Source organism: Macaca mulatta, chromosome 11 (assembly GCF_049350105.2).
Source record: "Macaca mulatta isolate MMU2019108-1 chromosome 11, T2T-MMU8v2.0, whole genome shotgun sequence".
Lineage (NCBI taxonomy): Eukaryota > Metazoa > Chordata > Mammalia > Primates > Cercopithecidae > Macaca > Macaca mulatta.
The window spans coordinates 14,580,371-14,595,231 of NC_133416.1; the positions used below are offsets into that span (position 1 = coordinate 14,580,371).

A 14,861-nucleotide genomic window follows, 5' to 3' on the forward strand; every position below is an offset into this window, starting at 1 on the left:
ACCATGCCCAGCTAATTTTTGTATTTTTAGTAGAGACAAAGTTTCACCATGTTGGCCAGGCTGGTCTCGAACTCCTGACCTCAAGATCTACCCACCTTGGCCTCCCAAAGTGCTGGGATTACAGGTGTGAGCCACCATGCTCGGCCAAGAATGACTTCTGAGAGATTACAACAACTTCAAAGTCTAATGCCATTTTTAAAATCTTCATTAAAATATCTGTATACATTTCACAGACAATACCTAAATCCAGGAGAATTTTGTCCTTCTCAGGAATATAAAACATAAATAGTCAAGCCACAACTTCTTGCTTTATTTCCTCCTATTCCCCATTCTTCACAGCTCCATTATTAGTGGTCTCTCAGCTTATTTTACATTTACACTCAATGAATACTGGCTTAAAACCCAAAGGAAATCAGTACTCACAAAGAAACTTGGTATTTACAAAACTGTAATTCTGCTTTAAGTTCATTAGTTTAAAACCCACATTCAGCTTGGAAGATTTAGAAAGTTATCCCAATGATCCTACTACAAATCTCCATTATCTGGAGTCCATCATACTAATACATTGATTTAACAACTTTTAGCAATTTTTTGTGGAGTCCATGCTTCAAGTAGTAAAAACACATCACACAGAATAGCTAAAAAGTCTCCCACTATAATTTTTATTTTAGAAGAATATTTTGGCAGTACTACTTTCTTAGTAAAGCAAAAAAAAAAAATGTTAAAGGTTCTAAATTGGCTGGGCACAGTGGCTCATGCCTGTAATACTAGCCCTTTGGGAGGCTGAGGCAGTAGGATCACTTGCGGCTGGGAGTTCAAGACCAGCCTGAACAACACAGCAAGACCCCCTTCTGTTTAAAAGACTTAGAAGAAAGATCCCAGAGTTTTAGTTCCCACATTTTCTTGCCTGGGAAGCAATTAATCAAATACATATTTGGCTCCTAGGATATTTTGCTGGGTATTCTCTTTTCCAAGTAAAATTTTAACCTTCAATAAGATTCCACATTAGTTGTGGATCTTGTTGTTCTAGTAATGTGGATTAAGATAAAGCCACATGTGGCTCCAAATAAATGCCTGTTCCAAAAAATCTACTCAAATATATTAAAAATTACAAATTTACTGGTTATTTCTAAAAGGCAGCCAATATTCTGACCTATTTTCAAGTCAGTAAGTGCTTAAAATGACAACGAATATGCCATTTTAAAAGCCTAAATCCACCCTATCAAATTTATGTAAACTTTAACCACCTCTCCCACATTTCCTTCAGAATGGTGCTTTAACAACGACCTCATCTGGTTGTCTGAGTCTTGCATTCCCACAATGAAGACATCAGAGAAGCTGGAGGATGAGATGTGTACATAGGAGGGAGCTTTTCAGTTCTCTTCTGAAGGCATATGTGTTCACCGGTAGCTTAGACAAAGGTGTTGCTCCTGTTTAAGAATAGAATAAACTAGAAGGCCAAGCCTATCATGTATGACTGTACCATTTGTGCACTGTGCCAGGGGCACTGAGTAGGAACTGAAATCCAGTCCACACTTCCTTAGCCACACCATGCACCTGCAGGGCTAAATCTGCTCAGAGGAAACATTTTTTTCCAATTTGCACAAAGATTCCACAGAGGCCACTTCAGTACTGAACAAAGGATTACAACAATTTGGCTTCCCATTTACTCTCTGATCTAATCTCTTTATTCACTTCATTCCAGCAACACTAGCTTCCTAGGTGTTCCTCTAACATGTCAGACATGTTCCCCCAAGACCTTTTGCATCACTATCCCCTTTTGCTTGATAGGTGTTTTCCCAGATACCTGGGAATAGCTCATTTCTTCACTTCCTTCAGTTCTTGACATAAGTGTCACTTTTTCAGTAAGAACTTCTCTAATCACTCTACTTAACACTGCAGTCCCTGCCACCATCACCCTTTCTTGCTCTTTATATTTCTTCATTATACTTATTGCCACCTGACCCCTGACATAATTTATTCAGTTTATTATCTGTCCCACTGAATCTCATTCACTGCTGTATTTTCCAACGGCTGAAGTAATGCGCAGCTTGTAATAGGTGCTCAATAAATAAATACTCATTACAATATATGAAGAAACAAGCAATAGAGCCTAGCACAGTGGCATGTGCTCGTAGTTCCAGCAACTAGGGAGACTGAGGTGGGAGGACTTCTTCAGCCCAGGAGTTCAAGTCCAACCTGGGCAACACGGTAAGACCTGATCTCTTAAAAAGAGGAACAAAAGCCAGAAGGAAGCACTGGGTGACAAGGAGAGTCTTGTAGCTATGATTTTGAAAGTAAGAGAATAAAATCTGAGGAAAGGAAAAGAAAAATTTATTTAGGACCTCCAATATATTACCTATCATACTAAATGTTATTTAATCCACAAAATTATTATCTCTATTTTATAGGCGAATGCACTGAAGATCAGAAAGCTCAGGCCGGGTGTAGTGGCTCATGCCTGTAATCCCAGCATTTTGGGAGGCCAAGGCTGGTGGATCACCTGAGGTCAGGAGTTCAAGACCAGCTTGGCCAACATGGTGAAACCCCCTCTCCACTAAAAATACAAAAATTAGCCAGGCACCGTGGTGCACCCCTGTAATCCCAGTTACTCAGGAGGCTGAGACAGGAGAATCACTTGAACCTGGGAGCCGGAGGTTGCAGTGAGCCAAGATCGCGCCACTTTACTCCAGCCTGGGTGACAGTGTGAGACTGTCTCAAAAAAAAAAAAAAAGTCTTTCGGCCGGAACCGCCATTTTCCAGTAATTCGCCAAAATGACAAACACAAAGGGAAAGAGGAGAGGCACCTGATATATGTTCTCCAGGCCTTTCAGAAAACATGGAGTTGTTCCTTTGGCCACCTATATGCAAATCTATAAGAAAGGTGATATTGTAGACATCAAGCGAATGGGTACTATTCAAAAAGGAATGCCCACAATGTCACCATGGCAAAACTGGGAGAGTCTATGATGGCACCCAGCATGCTGTTGGCACTGTTGTAAACAAACAAGTTAAGGGTAAGATTCTTGCCAAGAGAATTAACGTGCAGATTGAGCACGTTAAGCACTCTAAGACCCGTAATAGCTTCCTGAAAGGAAGAGATAAGAGATACCCCTGAAAGGAAGCTATCAGAAAATGGAAAGTGATCAGAAAAAGAAAGAAGACAAAGAGAAAGGTACCTGGGTTCGGCTGAAGCGCCAGCCTGCTCCACCCAGAGAAGCATATTTTGTGAGAACCAATGGGAAGGAGCCTCAGCTGCTGGAACCTATTCCCTACGAATTCATGGCATAATAGGTGTTAAAAAAATAAAAGACTTCTGGACTGCTAAAAAAAAAAAAAAAGAGTTAAATGATTTTCCCAAGGTCATGAAGCTGTTGGGTAAAACAGTGTATGTGTTTTTCCAGGCCTTGCCTTGCTTCTTCATTCATTTATTTAACAATAATTTCTTGAGTGTCTACCACAGACTAAGCGTTATTCTAAGGCACGTAAGGTATGTCAGTGACGAAAACAGAAAAAAAAATTGCTGCTTCATGGAGTTTATATTCCAACAGACAGACAATAAGCAATAAATATAACAAAGAAGGAAGTTATATAAATAGTAGAGTGTATAAATGACATAATACATAAAGGGGTGAAAGTGCTATGGGAAAAAGAAAAAGTACAGATAAGGGGCACTGGCATGCTGGATAGAATAGCAGCATAATTTTAATTTTAAATAGCATAGACCAGGTGTCACTATGAAGGAAAAAATGCAAGAACAACACTCCAAGCAGAGGAAACAAGCAGTTCAACAGTCATGAGGTGGGGGTACCCAGCCTATCTGAAACCAGCAATGAGGCCAGTGTGGCTGTCATGAAGAAAGCAAGGGAGACAAGAGTAAAAGCTGAGGTTAGAGAAGAAAACTGAGTGGTGGGGCGTGAGAGGGAAGAAGGGGTTATGAAATGTTGGGTATAGGTCATGTAGGACCCAGCAGGCCATTGTAAGAACTAGGTTTTTATTCTGTGTGAAATGAGAAGCCAGACTTCTCAAAAGACATGTCTATATATGTTACTGTCCTTTCCTTTTTTCCATTCACGTTTTAATGTACTGCATTCTGCGTTTCCCCATTACTTCCCTGAAATTACTCTCTTCAGGGTTAATAACCACCTTGCCCAAAAATCCAATGTATGCTATTTTAGACCTCCCCTTACTCATTCAACAGAGTTCATTTTTGAAACAACCTTATCTCTGTCTTCCGTGCCTCTATTCTGTCCTCCTTTTTCTCTTACCTCTCTGATTGCTACTGCTGTGTGCTCTGTGAACTTCTCCTCCTCAACCAGAGTTGCAGAGTTTACCAAGTGCCTTCTTTTCTCTCCATCAGAGTCAGCCCACTGATGGGGATTATGGCCCACAAGTTAAATCTGGCCTGCTGCCTGTTTCTGTAATAAAGTTTTACTGGAATTCAGCCACTTCCATTTTTAAAATGTATTGCCTGAGACTGCTGTCACACTACCATGGCGAGAGCTGGGCAGAGTTCAGCAGGTGTGACACGGCCTAAACACCCACAAAGCCTATGAGAGAAAGTTGCTGGCTCTTGAACTATACATTCTCTTTAGGTAACCTCATTCATTTTAAATACATCCTGGTATTTCCAAAATTTGTATCTCCAACCTCATGTCTCTTCTCTGATGATAGTCCATCAACTATGACACATAATCTAGAGGTCATCCTTGCTTCCTCCCTTTCTTTCCCACACAGAACTCATTAATAACTTCTGCTTATTCCAGCTTCAAAATATATCTTGAATCTATCAACCTGTCTTCAACACACATGCTGCTGCCACCACCACCGTCCAGGTCTACTTGCATTACCACACTTGTCTCACTGACTTCCCTGGTACTGGTTCTTCTCCCCAGAAATCAGACCATATATTATCTTCTATCTTCATAACAACCCTATACAGCAATTATTATTATTATTCCAACTTTACAAATGAGAAAAAATTAAGGCTTAAAAAATGTATTACTTGTGTAAAGCAAAAAGGCTAATGTGTAGCAGAGATTCCAAAGTACAACCTCTTAATCATTCCACCATATGCTTGTGTTCTTTCTCTTTCACAACTGAAGTTGGCATCAGAATAGACCAAATTTTTCCTATGGGAATTATGACTTTCTTTTGTACTTGAGAGAATGTGTCAGGTCAATAGTTAATTATCTCTAACATCCTTAGCAGTTTGTTACTTTCCACCATATTGACCCAAACTCTACCTCTCCCATAATCTATTCTTTCTGATCTAATCTACTTATTTCTTAATCGTATCTACCAATTTGTTCTTGTCTATCCACCAAGAAATGGGCCTTCATATCTATTTAGGTTATAAGCCAGGTTTCCCCTAGCCAACAATGTTTCGTTACACACTTTTTTGTTAGTGTTGTGTGTGTACTTGCCGGTATTTAAAAATCAGGAGATGAGGGAGTCACACACAAAAAAATCTAGATTCAGGACTGAATGAAAAGATCTGGAAACATCAGCTTCAGTTAAATTGCAGCTGCCTACTATGTTCATTGCATTTTCTCTTTAGTTTCTTATCAACTATTACTTGATACTGCGTTACATGTTCTCATATGCATTTTCTGTATGGCCTATTACACATTTAAATTTTTCAAGAATGTCCTACTCTATGCACTTCAAAGGACAAGTAAGTTGTGTTTTGGGATTCTGTTTTACTCCTTTACAATAAACACGATGCATGAAACCATGCAAATTTTACACTTAATATTTAACGTCCAAGGGTGAAAGACTTAATTTTTCCTTTTTTTTAAAGAAAGAATCTGTGTCACCCAGGCTGGAGTGCAGTGGTGCCATCACGGCTCACTACAGCCTCAATCTCCTGGGGCCAAGTAATCCTCCTACTTCACCCTCCTGAGTAGGTGGGACTACAGGTGCACACCATTACTCTGGCTAATGTTTTTATTTTTTGTAAAGACAAGGTCTCGCTATATTGCCTAGGCTGGTCTCGAACTCCTGGGCTGAAGCATTCCTCCCACCTCAGCTTCCCAAAGTGTTGGGTTACGGACATAAGACAATGCACCAGCATAAGACTTAATTTTTCTATAACATCAAATTGCTATCATCAAACAAGTAGTAAGTAACAAAAACTTGCATTCCCCTACCCTTTAACCAAACAAATGATCCCCTCTGGATTCCCACAATATTTTACTTCAGAAAAAACACACGCTAAAGTACTTTGAAAATGCTGCTTTCTCTCACTCTAGCTTGCTTTGGAGGGACATGCAGCTTACCACTACAAGTCCTGTTGTCAGCATTAAGAGCGTAGTGGGCAGGGCATCCACAAACAAAACCCCCAACTGGCACAGCCAAGCAGAGGTGGGAGCAGTGCCCATTGCTGGAAGCACATTCATTCCACCCTGACTGTCGAGATGAGTGAAAGACGAGGATGTCCATCACATAATCCAAATGGCCCTGAATGATGGTGCGGTTTTGGCCACTGGTTTTGTTGGCACGCTCAATGCTGCGTCGGCTCCAGTCCGTCCAGTAGATATAATCTTGGTACTGAGTTAAGCCAAAAGGATGAGGCAAGTCATCTGCTATAACTTCACGGTTGAGTCCTATTTTCAGAAAGGCAGTAGACAGGGGAGAAGCAGAGTGATAAAATATGTGAGAATACAAGTGTCTTGTTGGCAAAAAGAAAAAAAAAAAAGCCCTAACATATAAAACATTACATTGTAAGCAATTTAAAATAGAAAAATTCATTTAAAAGCAATTCTAAAAGCAGACCAGTACTCTGAATCAATCTATCTTCTGACCCCATGCTTCAAACTTATATTCCTGCTACGAATCACTCAGTTTCCTAAAATTCTTGCAAATGGTCTACTTTAAATGTGGTTTTCTTTTCTCTATATAAGGGTCTACAGTTCATTTTTTCTTCTTGAACTATAAAAGGAAAAGATGGAAATATATATATTTTACTGGTACAAAAGTCATTTCAGGAGTATCTAGGGAGTTATAAATTTCATTACAAGTCCAATAATAATGAAACTTTCAAATAATAAAGAGATGAATCCAAGTACCTGGATCACTATTAATAATAACAAATAGGATACAATTCCAGAATAGAAGAAGAGTGGACACATTCATATGAAGTTGTATTAAAAGTATCTAACCAATGATAAATAGCAGCCACTGATTTTTGCATGGAAAGAATATACTGTCTGAGTAAAAAGTAGTAAAGCTTACCAAGCATATTTGAAGATTCTATTAAGTTGGTGTCCAGGTCTGTCCAGTAAAGCCTCCTTTTAGCATAATCAATAGTCAGGCCATTTGCCCGCCCCACATTTGGAACTAAGGTAGTGCGTTCACTTCCATCCATTGCAGCTCTGTCTATCTTAGGTTTTCCACCCCATTCAGTCCAATACATAAATCTAAATTCAAAATAATAAATATTTAACATTTCATTTTTTAAATTATCTGGGGGTCATATTCATGCAAAGTAACTAAATAAATTTAAAGAAAACATATAGCAAATCAAGGAAATGGGTAAAACAAAATCATGGCTACAATGCTTTCAATTATTTTGGCACCCTAAACTAAATATTTTTTTCCGTATCCCAAAAAGGAAGTGAGTCAGCTTTCTTTAGTCTTTCCAATGAATTTGTTCCATCCAAACCTAGGAATTGGAAATAAACCAATAGTTTATTGCAGTACTGGCATTTATAAAACTAATATTCAAGAAAACAGCAAAGGTTTAAAGCTCTGGTCTCAGAATCTGGTTCACTTCTGAGTAAAATTTTTTATATATTTTTGAATATTAACTAATTTGAGTTTTTAATATGCTGAACTTACTTTTTGACTTGTGTAATCAACTTTTCCTCAAAATAAGTTGCAGAAGTACATGAAAGACAATTATAAATACTAACCCTTTAACTGAAGTCAAAAGCAAAGCTTGAAAATGTATTTGGTCATAGAGTCCAAGGGAGCATACTATATGGTAAGAACAACACATCACCCCTCGATGTGTCCACTGGGCAATGAACACTACACTACTACAACAATCCGTGAAATTTTAGAATAATTATTTTGCTGTTATTTTCCATTTTTGAGTTCTGCACTTTAATCTTACAGTAATTCTACAGTATAGGCTTTTTATAGATGAACAGGCCAAAACACTACAAGAAATGTGAACAATTTATCTAATGTCTTCAAGCCAGTTACACGACAGAGCTGGAACTAGAACCTAATCCTTGGCCAAATGCCCTTTTCAAGTCAACTAGTGAGGTGCTAGTTTTTGAGACTCTTGAATATTGGAACTGAAAAAGCACTTCACATGCCAGCTCTCACGAAATACTTGAGGACAGATATTCACTCATCAGCCTGTCAGCTGATAGCTGACTTGGTAGCAAAGCATGAACATGCTTTTCTGAAAACTGAAGGTGTCCTGCCTTTATATGCATTTGTCAATTGACAGGCATGTGCACACCATAAAAGCCAAAGAGAAACAACTGAGAGATAAATTTCATACTTGCCAGCAGCAACCAATACCAGAGTCTTTAGTCTCAACTATTAAATTTATCCGTCGGGCAGCTAATGTTTAGAGCAAAGATCACCACAGTATGTCAGTGCTGACTAGATGAATTCTAATCATGGAATCAATGTCATTTCAGTGAAACTATTTTAAGTAGCAAATATAGTAAACATGTTTATATGTTCACATTGTTTACTACTATTTCTTTTTTTTTTTTTTTTCCAAGACAGAGTCTTGCTCTGTCACCCAGGCTGGAGTGCAGTGGCATGATCTCGGCTCACTGCAACCTCCACCTCCCGAATTCAAACAATTCTCCTGCTTCAGCCTCCTGAGTAGCTGGGACTACAGACACATGCCACCATGCCTGGCTACTTTTTTTTTATTTTTAGTAGTTACGGGGTTTCACCATGTTGGCCAGGCTGGTCTCAAACTCCTGACCTTGTGATCCGCCCATGCCTCGGCCTCCCAAAGTGCTGGGATTACAAGCATGAGCCACCACGCCCAGCCTGTTGACTTCTTTTATAAGTGGAATTTTTCTTCAAATTTCAGATTTCTTAGCTGCTGGCTTTAAAAAATGTGCTGACTCTTGTAAAAAGGAACACCCGCCCTTGAAAAACGTCATGTTGTAAACAGTTTAGTCTATCTTGTAATAACAACGCCACTGCCAGTTTATAATAATGATCAAACCAAACTATCCATTTTGAATTAATAAATACTCCAAAATAAAGCTTTTTAAACGTAGTTTTTTCTTAGCTCACAACATTGTTTCAGTGGGTTTACTTCAATAGGCTTGAAATCTAGTATAACCGGAAAGGAGTGCAAGCAACTATAGATGCATAATACCTGTTGGTATATATATTTAACATATCAATATACTCATCAGTAACATTTGATTATCCATTTCCCTCTTTCCTCACCTAAAGTTAATTATGACAAAAGTAAAATTAGCTAATAATTATTTATTCAAATCAGCAAAATATCAATAGTGTTTTTAAAAGCTCATCTATCATTTAGTTCTTAGATTCCTAAGAAGTATTATTTAAAACATTAAGAATATCATCTATAACTATGCCATGTTCCCCAAAATGTACACTGCAGTTGCAAAGAATGCACATGTAAAGCTGTTTACCCTTCGGCAGGGTCCAACGCCAGAGCTCTGGGACTATCTAGGTCTTTCCACACCAAAACTTGTCGATGCTGCCCATCCAACTTTGACACCTCAATTCGATTCGTTCCTGTGTCTGCCCAGTACAAGTTCTTCCCAAGCCAGTCTACTGCCATGCCTTCTGGATAATCTAAGCCGAATTCTACCACATGTTCCAGTGCACTGCCATTCATAAAGGCTCTGCTGATGGTCTGTAAAATAACATCAACAACTAAGTCATATGGCATAAGTCAAAACCCAATCCAGAAAGAAGGTTTGGTTTGGTTTTTGTCAGGGGCAAGAGGATCCAGAAGTGACAAGAGGCATACTATTTCCTAATAAAATTCACATAACTTGCAAGTGCAGAAAAATTTGATGTGAATCTCTAATAAATGCAACTTCAAGTTTTACTGCCAACTCAGTGGGGAAATGTTAAAACTCTAAAGAACCAAAAACTTATTCTACTAACAGCAGAATGACTTTACTTTTAAAATTTATCGGTAATCAAGTGGAAAAGCTGTGACCGCAATGCTACAGATCTTAACAAGCAGTCAATTTTCTTTCTTTTTTTTTGAGACGGAGTCTCGCTCTGTCGCCCAGGCTGGAGTGCAGTGGCGCAATCTCCACTCACTGCAAGCTCCGCCACCCAGGTTCACGCCATTCTCCTGCCTCAGCCTCCAGTGTAGCTGGGACTACAGGCGCCCGGCTAATTTTTTTGTATTTTTAGTAGAGACTGGATTTCACAGAACAAGTAGTCAATTTTCAAAAGGTGCTTAAGATTATGGCAAGTCATCATGCCTACCATATAAATGAATGTAACCATTATACTACCATTATAACTTTGAGCCCCATAAAAGTTTTAAAAATCATAATTCAAACTAATAGATACTACATCTTATTAAATATTATCCTAAGTACGTTTTGTCCACAGATTTTCTCATTTAATACAACAGTCCTGCAAGTATGGCATTACCTCTATTTTATTTTATTTTATTTTTTTGAGAATTAGTCTCATTCTGTCACCCAGGCTGGAGTGCAGTGGCATGATCTCGGCTCACTGCAACCTCTGCCTCCCAGGTTCAAGTGATTCTTGTGCCTCGGTTTCCCGAGTAGCTGGGATTACAGGTGTGCACCACCACACCCAGCTAATTTTTGTATTTTTAGTAGAGACAGGGTTTTGTCATGTTGGCCAGGCTGATCTCAAACTCGTGACCTCAGGTGATCCATATGCCTCAGCCTCTCAAAGTGCTGGGATTACATGCATGAGTCACCACATCCGGCCACCCCCCATTTTCAAGATGAGGAAATTTAGAAGATCACCCAATGCAAACCAATATTTATTTCATTTATTCACTTAATAAATTTAACTGAACACCATTAGAATCCAACTCTGACTCCAACACCCCATGTTTTCGCACATTACAAAAAAGTTTACATGAGTTATCTGAAACAAGCCCAAAACAATCTGGAAGAAGAAAAGATTATTCTTCAGATTTATAGGTCTGGAGCTTCCTCTCTCTGGCTATCCTGGTATTCTTTTCGGTAACTATTCTAGGAAGAAGAAAATAAAGAGTAACTCATTGTCGGCCTTTTCCGCCTCAGTCAGACCCTAAAATTTTGTTTAAAGTAAATCAAGAATTTTTGTTTAAAGTAAATCAATAGCCATTTTATGTGAAGCACACATTTCCTTACTCAGCTAATTGCAGAAAATGTCATTCATCATTTTCAAATGGAAGAAAGTAGAGGAAGACTACGGCTAGGAGAGTTAAAACACTCTGGCAAAGTATCTTATATTAAAAAGCATCTAAATAAAATACTGAACGGGCCTTTCCCTTCACTTAAAAACGTAAGGGTTTTGGCCGGGCACGGTGGCTCACACCTGTAATCCCAGCACTTTGGGAGGACGAAGCGGGCGAATCATGAGGTCAAGAGTTCGAGCAGCCTGGCCAACATGGTGAAACCCCATCTCTACTAAAAATACAAAAATTAGCTGGGCGTCATGGCACACACCTGTAGTCCTAGCTGCTTGGGAGGCTGAAACAGGAGAATCGCTTGAACCTGGGAGGCAGGGGTTGCAGTGAGCTGAGATCGCACCACTGCACTCCAGCTTGGGTGACAGAGCGAGGCTCCCGTTTCAAAACAAAAAAAAAACTTGAGGGTTTTTCTTGAACTCTGCCTGTCAAGCAATGAGGGAGGTGCGTCACAGCATGAAGATTCAGAAATTCTAGAAGTTCTCCCTTTTAGTCCCTAGCTTTAATATTCCAACTCTTTTGCTAACCTTGAGTGATATATCAGTCCAATAAATTCGGTTGTCTGTCACATCAAAATCCAAAGCAGAAGCTTCTTTGACACCAGTGAGTGGAATAGCCACATTATTATTGTTTGTTTCCAAAGAAATTCGTCTGATGTCTGCTCTCCGTGAAAACAAAAGGAAAGCCTCTGGGACAATGCAGGTCTTCATGTCACTGATGAGTTCAAAGCCAATAGGGCAAGCACAGCGAAGGCCCTGAGGTCTGTAAAGGCAGAGATGGCTGCATCCCCCGTTTTCCTCAGCGCAGGGGTTGGAACCTAAAAGATTAATTATAAAAGGGGCACAGAAGAACACACACATTGACACATTCAACATATTTTCACTTTTAAATTACTTAAGCCTTTGGTTCACAAATGCCTATCTGCTCCCAATCTCAAGTTTCAATTCTAATATCACAAACAAATAATATGCAGATTAATAGGGAGTAAAAGCATGGTGAAGTATTTTCCTTTAATATCCATAGTAAGCTTTAAAATAAGGTATGTTATTCATACTATCAGATGGAATTCTTTGGATGAAGGTGTGCCTGTGCATATGTATTCAGTCCTTCAATTCAAACCTGGGTAGCTAGAGTAGTAAAGTCAACGTTTAAAAGGTCCCTTCTTAGTATAAAAAGAAGGGGGTAAAGAAGATTTCTAAATTGCCTCAAAACATCAATAATTTACACTGCTGACTATCTCCATCTTTTTTCATTCCTGGTTTCCGTTTCTAAGAAAGCTTTGGAGTTACTTACCAATTACTCGATGAACATTTGTGGCCTTTAGGCCCATGAGGTCAGGCAGCTGATCTATGATCACTTCCCTCTCTGCACTTCGTTTATGTACTCTTTCAATGCTACGCCTCTGCCAGTCAGTCCAGTAAACGTAGTCACCCAACAAAGTAAATCCAAATATGTGAGGAATTTTGTCTTCCACTAGTACTCGTCTCCCAGTGCCATCAGTATTCATAACCTTCAGGTTTAAATTCAAAAGAGAAGAGGATGAACGATGTATTTATTCTTCATGCAAAAATAATAAATCCAACTGCCTGTTGTATAAAAATCCAAGAGTCATCTTGGTATTCCTATTACAATGATTTCTCAAAATTACGTGATGATTTCATAAGAATGATTTCAAATATTCCATATAAGCCTCTATTTGACCACTTTTCCCCCCAATCTCATATTATTCGTCCTTCTAAAAATTCTGTCAACTTTAGATTATGCAACTCTTCTATTAAATGACTGTGGCAAAATTAAAAATACAGTATCATCACCTTAAGTTTGCACATTTATTTTCAAATTATAATGTACCTTCACATACATTGTTTTATCTTATGTTTTGTTTTATAACATATTTTATTTTATCCTGAGAGCTTTGCCTATGGAAACTGAGATTCATGTAAGGTCACAGAGCTTGTAAACACAGTTGATGTCTTTTTCAGGACTCTTTCCACTTAGCGTGCTTTTTATTTTGTTGTTATTGTCAGTAACAACAACCAACAGATAAAACGGATCTCAATAATTATCTCTCATTCCTGAGATTATAATCACAAAAGTCTATCTGGATTATATGACACCCTCTCTGCATCTAAGTTTCAAGAAACTAGGATGTAACTTCTCTTTCCAACTACCTAATAGTAACATTATTAAATTCACTCTGGCATTCATATTGCATTCACAGTGCATTCACCATGCACTACTCAGTGTTGACTTAACTTGGGATACCTTTATTGACATAATATAACTAATATTTGCATGTAAGATTATATCTGATACTTTTTTGCAGGGTAGAAGCAGATATTGTTCACACGTACATGTTTTTAGTATGAAATAACATTTCTAAAGGCTAATTTGCCCAGCACACAGGCCCCTTTAAGTGGCAGAAATGGTCTCAGGTAGGGACTTGAACAATGGGACTCTGGAAGGCTTGCTCCATCTTTCAGAACAGAACAAGATCTTCTCAGTTTCTACTGCAGCATTTCCAACTGCATTTCCAGGAACATGTACTGCTACCTCATCTAAAATGTCATATACTTAACTGTACTGCTACCTCATCTAAAATGTCATATACTTAACAGTGAACCTATGTTCTGCATTAGGGACAGTTCAATCAGTCTATCAGGGAGCACCCAACACAGAGTGATAAATATTCCGTATTATACAACACTAAAATATAACTTTCTTCCAAGTTTGTGGTATGTTAAAATATGCCTGACTTGGTTTTATTCTCAGATTTAGTTCTATCTTATTTTGCATTATCTTACATGTAATAAATTACACTAATTTTGCTGATCTTTACATTCAAATGTTGGCCTTCCTATTAAAATTTGCTGGTGTAAAAGCATAAACTAGATGTCCAATATTAAACTTTTAAAGAATAACACTTATATTTCTACTTCAAAACTATTACAGGATCAACTAACAAAATCTTTTCTGTTTCAGCTATATCACTTTACAACATTTTTGTTTATTTTGATAAATAGCTTAAACAAAAGATGGATGATTAAGTATGAATTAGGAAAATGGGACTGGGTATGGTGGCTCATGCCTATAATTCCAGCACTTTGGAAGGCCAAGGCAGGAGGATCACTGAAGCCCAGGAGTTCAAGACCAGCCTGGACAAAATGGCAAGGCCCTGTCTCTACAAAAAATACCAAAAAATTAGTCAGGTATGGTGGGATAAGCCTGTAGTCCTAGCTACTCAGGAGGCTGAGGCAGGCAGATCGCTTGAGCCCAGGAGTTTGAGGCTGCGGCGAGCTATAATCAAGCCACTGCACTCCAGCCTAAGTAACTCCAGCCTAGGAAAAAAATTTTAAAAAAGAAAGAAAATAGGTAAGAATTAAATTAAAAATCATTGTGAGAAAAATAGTAAATACCACAATTCCAAGACCTTTTTAGTAAACAT

The 14,861-nt window shown here is 38.5% G+C and overlaps 1 protein-coding gene across 4 annotated transcripts in view; it reads right to left on the reverse strand.

Annotated features, from left to right (window-relative positions):
* Nucleotides 1-14,861, reverse strand: part of LRP6 (LDL receptor related protein 6) — a 148,913-nt gene that overhangs the window by 32,470 nt on the left and 101,582 nt on the right. For all 4 annotated transcript variants that reach the window (NM_001257719.1, XM_077952451.1, XM_077952450.1 and 1 more), the window contains 5 exon segments: nucleotides 6,282-6,608; nucleotides 7,237-7,421; nucleotides 9,651-9,877; nucleotides 11,944-12,233; nucleotides 12,710-12,926. In NM_001257719.1, the coding sequence (NP_001244648.1) occupies nucleotides 6,282-6,608; nucleotides 7,237-7,421; nucleotides 9,651-9,877; nucleotides 11,944-12,233; nucleotides 12,710-12,926 (1,246 nt within the window).